This window comes from Gopherus evgoodei, chromosome 3, assembly GCF_007399415.2.
Source record: "Gopherus evgoodei ecotype Sinaloan lineage chromosome 3, rGopEvg1_v1.p, whole genome shotgun sequence".
NCBI lineage: Eukaryota > Metazoa > Chordata > Testudines > Testudinidae > Gopherus > Gopherus evgoodei.
Window position 1 is genome coordinate 128,790,398 of NC_044324.1, and position 7,508 is coordinate 128,797,905.

Genomic DNA, 7,508 nt, shown 5'->3' on the forward strand with positions numbered 1-7,508 from the left:
CCCTTTTTATTAGTAAAATCTGGAACCTTAGAAATGGTATGCAAGTGTAGTAATTTGTATGCTAGCCTTTACATTTTTCATCTAGTCCACCACTGAGTTCAAATCACATGCTTTTATTGTGGGGACAAAAAAGGAAGAGGGCTGCAGTTAGAGTTCAGTGTCCATAGTGCATCTTAAAAATAATTTAAAAAAAGAACAAAAAGAAATGTAATTTAATTACGTTCTTGTAAGTCTGGTCAATTTAGTTAGTCTTATTCAGCCAATTCTGCTGTCAGTGAACCATACACAGCTCTCATTGAACTAAATAGAAATTGCATGTGCTTATCTGAGGACATGTGCTTATCTTTCTTTTTCTGCATGCCTACCTAGGATAATAATCATTTTGAAGTTCGTTCCTACTAATTAACCATCTTGGTATTCCCACTATTATAAACTCAAAGAGTCAAAATCTTGTCCTTTGTAACCTCACTAAGTCAGTGGTCTTGCATAAGTCTGGGAATGCTTCAGCAAACTGACCCTAAGTTTTGTAGCAGCATCACCTACTCTGCTTTCTGTTGTCACAGGATTGTTCCTTTTGAACATCAAGAAAAATCAAAATCATTCCTTTTAATATATTAAATTATGAACCTGTGTAATACAACCAATGTATAAGCATACCGAGCCCAGCACACTATCTGATATATTTTGATATTAAATTCCATACATTCTCAATTTTGGATTTTTTTGTTTGTTTGTTTTATTAACTTGTTCCCAATTTAAAGTTTTGCTGTATAATAAAGGTGAGGGATGATGAGAGCTTTGCATTATATTGTGCTCAGAAATACTAGGAATATAGAATCTCGTCTTCCCTGATTTTTGCTGGAGGACTAAATTAGGACTGGAGATAGGGTTATTTTAGAAAATTCAGAGTAGGTTTTTAATATTAAAGATAAGCAGAAAAAGCCAACCCTTTCAGACTACCTTTATGTCATAAAGAAGCAAAAATAAAATATTTTTTTCTTTCTTTTTCTTTTGTAGGTTACCTTTAAAACCAGCACTAATATTATGACACTCTAGTTTCAGATTTTAGGTTTTTTTAAAGAGGAGGGAACTGTAAGATTTGTAAACATATAAATTTACTTTCTTTTGAGGAAGAAAATGAATGTGAGAGAAATTGTCTGAAACATTATTTGCTCCTCTCTTATAAAGATCTTTTGGTTCAAGTCACTATATTTTGACTGAAATATCCCATGTGAATTAGAATATCTTGAATGATCTGTGTGGATCAAGTTGAGAGAGTATGAAACTAGGATTTTATTCTACAGGTCTATAGGGAACATTTATTAGAAGATGAGTAACTCCTAAGCAGCTCTTATCATAGACAGGTATGGAGAAAGGCAGGAAGCCACACTAAGCAGAATGCCCTTTTTATTGAATTTTCAGTGATGCCCTTTGGTTATAGATAGCATTGTTGCCTCTCTCTTTTTCTTCCAACTTTCTACTTCCACCAGGCTCTAATTACACATAGCCAATTGAAGCCTACATTGAATTTGTATAAGAACTGATGAAAAATTAAAGACTGATATGGAAACTTAGTTACAAACTTTTCCCAAGACCACAAAAACCTCTACCAAGCTAGTCTACTGTTTGAGAAGTAAGATAATAGACAAGATTAATAATATTGCTCTGATTATCTTTAGTATGCTACTAAGTGAAAGTGCTAAAATAATAATTAAAAAGCAGAGACAAATACTTGTGATATTTTATTATTAAACAAAAAGTGATTTCCAACTTTATATTGTTCAGATATCAGGCTCAGTGATTTGATCTGCAAGTTAGTTTAGCTTCCTACTGCCATATTTGAAATCATGGGAGAAAATTTACTTGTTAGAACAAACTAGAAAATTTCCAACAGTTTTGTGGGGCACTTGATTATTTATGCACGTACTACCTATAATGCTTTTTAGCATACAAAAAGAATTTGACAATTGTGCCTGAAATGTTTCACATTTTTCTCTGTACATCATCTTAATATTGCTAAATATTATAACAAGGAACTCCATATACTTATGGGTAACAGCTTATAGTGCAAACAGATACATGTGATTTTCCACACAATGTGCAGATGTAGACTAAAAGTTTAGTATTGGGAGTTTTCTGTAGCATTTCATTTTGTATTTTAAACAACTGAGTTTCTGGCCCTTTTAACACAAAGGATATCAGCATGAACTCAGTATTTCCCAAAAAAAATATTTTTCTCACTTGTTTTTAAAAGGACACATGAGTTTATAAGTTGTAATGTTTCATTATTCAGATGTCCTTTTGTTTGATGTTTTCTTTTTTCAATTTCATCATCAGTTTCCTCCTATAGATAGTCAGGATTAAGTACTGGCTTTCTGGCACTTCACATCAGCTGTTGTTCGTAAATCTCTAGAATTACTGAAGTTATAAAGTAATCACTTTTCTGCTAACCTTGCATTTCAAAAAATGTCCAGTTTAACACACTAGCAAACATTTTACACGAATATAAAAACCTAAAATAAAAAAGGCTTAATTGACAGTGCAATTTTACTCACATTTTGGAGCATGACAGAAATGATACACCAAATAGAAGTTGGCTGATTTACAGTGCTGGGTTGATATGTTAATTAAAGGAAAAAAAAGTTGCATTCTCTAGCGATGTGTTTTATGCTGAAAATGAACTCTGATAAGTGAATGGACATGACAGATAAGCAAGTCAGCCTTATATACTAGAAAATACATATTCCACCTCCTCTGCCTTCCCTTCTGACTACTTTAACATTACATCCGAAAGATAAAATTCAGCTCTTGGATCTTAATGGAGGATGCTGATTCCATATTCTGCTCTCCCTCCATGGAAAGGTTAATGTCAGATACACGCATGGGAAAGCAGATCCTTCATACAGAAAGACCAGAATATTAGAGTCAAGATCAACCATGACATTCTGAGAAGAATTCTGATTGTAAAATTTGCTGTGGCTGTAGCAACCTTAACTAACCCCTTCATTTCTCCTGCTTTAACTCCTCCCCATCACCATCACAAAGATTTAAAAATAACAATTAAAAAAACCATGTGAAACCCTGACCTCATTGAAGTGAATAGGAATTTTGTCATTGACTTCAATGGGTGTGTTGTTTTATATTCAAGTAATCCACTAGTTTTAATGATAATTCATTGCTAGTAATTTAACAATAGTCTTTATTAGATACATAGTTAACATATATACAGAACATCTTAACTCAGGTCAATCCATCAGTCTAAACTAAAACCAGCAGCCTTCTCTGGCTGACATCTCCCACACCCTGAAGATTCTATTCATTATCTTAAGCATAAATATCAATCGAGTTTATACCTAAAGAATTATTATGATAGAGGATTGCACAAACTACCTTATTTGAATCTGAAATATAGAGTATGTATCTATACTGGTAGAAATTGTGCTCAGAAAGCTCAGTGGGATCAGGCTTTCACCCCAGAATCCTCATTAAGCTAATAGCATTATGGTTAGTGAAAGGATAGCTATAGAGTACGGTGGGATGACTTTGCAAACTAGATGACATAATGTTAGTAAGGGAGCGACTATGGAAAAATAGACTTTGTTAAATTTCTGAGCATGTCCAGTCTGAGCTAGGTGTTTCCAGAAATCTGAGCAAAGTACTCACACAATGTAATGAAAATGCTATGCCGCCTCTCCAAATATCCTTTTGTAAGACCAACAGACCCCACTTGTAGGCCGGTGGGATTGAACTGGTGGTCCCTAGAGCCTAGTGCATGAGCTGAAAGTCTTATGCCTATTAGCTAAGGGTGTAGAGCAGACTCCTTAAACTCTCTTCCTCTCAGTCGTTTTGGTGCCATTAGAGGGGACAGAACATCACACCCACAAAGTGTGTGGGTTACACTCTCTCAAGGATTTGCCAAATGTTACTGAAGTCAGGTCTTTACACTAGGCAGGAAGTTTCTAAAGCTTGATGGAGCTATTAGAAGGGTAACCTTTAGGCACTATTGCAGCTGAAATGTTATTAACTCTACCAAAGCAAAAACTAGAATTTTGTGCAGACTATTGGCCAGCAGGAAGGATTCCTGTGATATTTAAAGTTTCACTCACTAAATGGTCATACTAGAGCAGTGAGTGTATCAGAGCTTTTTATGCGGACACAGCAGCAAAATGAGGACAAACACATGCATGGAATTAAGCAGCAGGCTGCAACTTTTATTAGACTTTAACACAGCAGAGGAGCGCTACTCTCCAATCACTCATACTCTCCTATACTAGGCATTTAACTGGCTCTAGTGCAGGGGCTATGTAGCTCCTTATCCTATAACCCACAACTCAGGTAGGCTGTCCTCAGGACTCAGTTCTCCCTGAGTTCTAGCACTTTCTCTGCCATTAGGAGGATTCCATGAACCCAAGGCCCAACACCAAAATCCCAGGTCTTTTACCTCTGGGACCAGTTCATTTTATTCTCTTAACTGCACTGGAAACCAGTGCTGAAGGATGCTCCATATGGCCCCTGTGCAAGGTTAAATCCTGGGAACTGGGGAATGCTGGGCAATCTGCACCCTTTTCTCCTCAGCTCGCTAATGGGTGCCAGAAACTGCCAGCAGGAGGAGCTACCTAGTGTCCCTTAGTCTTAGTGGATGTCTGACCCTATCAAGTTCCCCTAACCTGTTGAGGCAGGTGGATGGCATACAGAGATTATAATATTAAGTAAAATCACTATATCATTACTAAGCGACAATTGAAAGACAAACCAGGAAAAATAGAAAACTTACTTGCATTTACAGCTATTCCATAAGCAACTATCTTATGAAATGTGAGGTTTTTATCAAGTTGTCTCCTCAATGCTCCTCTACAACACTTGGCAAAAAAGCAAAGTTCATTTTACAAGTTATAGTTAACTCAATTTACTATTTCCAACTCACACATAGGGAAAAGGGGATGGTGAGTTCAACAGCAATTTTTAATTTTTTTTAATTAAGCAATTGCATGCTACATATTGACATGATTTATTCAAGTATTTCTCACAGGGATTCAGTATACTTGGGGGTTTAATGGCAGAAATCAAGTGGAAACCAATTATTGAAGAAGGTCTTGATCATGTAAGTTCTTACGTAGTGTATAAAGAGTGTGCACATTATTATTACAGTATTGCCAACTCCTGTGATTTTATTGCAAGTCTAGAAATGTTTGGGTTTTTTCTTAAAGCCTTGCCTCCTGGAATCATGTGAGTATGTGAGAATCTCAATTTTCATTGGAGTCATGAGGCTTCACCTGTGTGTTCCTCACTTTGGCCTTCATCTTGCCACTAGACAGGAGTAACATGATGGATACGCAGCAACGTTCTCCATTAATGCAAGTTGAATTCCCCTATACTCCTTGTCTACACTGTCACATTTTACTTTGTGCTTATATACACAACACTTCGCATCACCAGTATTATGCAGAATCTAGCCCTAAATAGTGTTGCTTCTAACAATTACATTCCTTTGAAATTTTTGATTTGGATAACATTGATGAGCTATAGAAATAAGAGAAAATAATACATGGATTTCAAAAACTGTACTTACAATGCTTGTTCCTCTTATGAATGAAATAAGGTTTCTACTGACTGGTAGCAGGATTAACATGCAGTTAAAATTAAGGCATGTTGCAGAAGCTCTCGCCCAAGCCAGTGTTGACTGTACACATAATGGTATAAAAAATTATATTACAAATGTGGGGATAGGTTAAAGAAGAAAGGAAACATATTAAAAAGCAAGTCTCTCACTGGGAAAAATTACTCAGTATCAGCAAAAGTACAGTACAGTACAGTAGAGGCTGATAATAAAATATGCATGTTGCAACATTCTCCTTTGAGAAGGTGCTTAGCAGTCTAACTCATACTTACACCCAGCATAACCCGTGTATAAAGGTAAGCATCATCTTCTTCATACCAGTGGAATGTGTCAATAAACAGATATAAATTCAATCCCAGCCATATCAGCTACAATAAAAATGGAGGGCAGTTAAGTGATTAATATTTTACTGCATATTAAATCATTTGTGGTATTCTTTCAAAAGGACCTGGAGAGTATTTCAATACGAGTATGAAACATAGTTCTAGAAGATCACAGAAGTTAGAAATGGAAAATACCTATCAGACTGAGTCTATCTTTTGGCAAATGCAGCATATAGTCCCCCAATAGAGGACATATCATCACAAAATAAATGTCAGATAGTACACTTGTTCTTAGGTATAAAGATGTAGCATGGTAATGTATGTGTTTGCAAAAGGCAATAACAATGAAAACTAAAGACTTCCAGAAGTGAAAAGAGTTGGGAAGGTTGAGGAAACTCCCTTACCCAAAAAATCAGAAAATAATTCAGAGCACAATTTCAAATACAATTATAAACTATTGTTCCCTTAATCTGAGAAGTAAAATGCTTAAAAAAATACAGTAAGACATTAAATTGTTTTAAAGGCTATTTATAAAAGTTGTTGAATATTTTATACAGGTTTTACATTTCACTTGTTCATTTACTGTAAGCAAACCATAAAAAACCTCATAAACAAGCTTAAAATACTTATATATAGCCAATTAGTTTTGTTTAATATTAAAGAGATACTTACTAAAACCAGGACTGACAGACTTTCACTGAAAATCCAGCATCTCATCTTGATTGCCACTCTTTTATGTTAATAGCAATTCACTTTTGCATTATATCATAACCTGAGTTCTCTGTACATTCCTCAAGGTTTTCTACTAACTACTTTTTGTCTTGAGATCTTAATAAGCACCTACTGGGAGCTGCAGCTCTCTCTAGGAATTTTCTAATTAAGGACTTCCTGCTAAGAGCAGATCACCAAACTGACATGCCTTATGACCTGTCTAAATACAAAGCTGCTCCATGTCCAGTGATTCCTCTTTCAAAAGTTATTTTACAGAAAATGAGAGCTGGGTTCATTAAATTATCCTCATTTACCATTCTGGGTTGGCTTTCACCACAGGTTCAGCAGAAATTAACATAATTCTTCATGATGCAAGTTGTTAAAATACCAAACAGGAGGGAGAATTCATTATGTATATATCTTAAACACACAAAATTATCTTAAAAGAACTTGATGGTTGCAAAATCAAGCACTCAAAAGTTAGGAAATGCCAGAATAAAAGTTGCCAATACAACCTTAATACAGACCCTTTGTGAGCATGTATTATGATACAGACCTTAATTAAATGATCAGACTAACACAGCTGCCCCTCTGATACACGATCAGATACTATTTTTTCCTCATAAGACCCCTGCTTTATTCAGAGCACAAGATGGACAGTGCTCATTTAGTGAGGCACTATTCAGTATTTTGTTTTAGCCTCATTGTGCAATATATGGTCCTATGCCCTATTCAGACTCTGCTCTGAATACAAAATTAATTTCCTTATTGGCTTTTCTATGATGCTTATCAGTATAGGATCTGACTGCTTCACAAATCTTAACAAATTTATTTTCACAACACCCTGTGAGATGAGG

At 35.4% G+C, this 7,508-nt stretch overlaps 1 protein-coding gene across 1 annotated transcript in view; it reads right to left on the bottom strand.

The window, feature by feature from the left end:
• The window catches only part of NOX3 (NADPH oxidase 3), a 45,177-nt gene extending 38,484 nt beyond the window's left edge, over window positions 1-6,693 (bottom strand). Inside the window, exons 1-4 of the mRNA XM_030554262.1 lie at window positions 6,613-6,693; window positions 5,890-5,985; window positions 5,570-5,680; window positions 4,775-4,859 (exon numbers count right to left, since the gene is read on the bottom strand). Of these exons, the coding sequence (XP_030410122.1) occupies window positions 4,775-4,859; window positions 5,570-5,680; window positions 5,890-5,985; window positions 6,613-6,657 (337 nt within the window). The 5' untranslated portion in view covers window positions 6,658-6,693. The remainder of the gene's footprint in view (window positions 1-4,774; window positions 4,860-5,569; window positions 5,681-5,889; window positions 5,986-6,612) is intronic.
• Window positions 6,694-7,508: the final 815 nt, after the last annotated feature.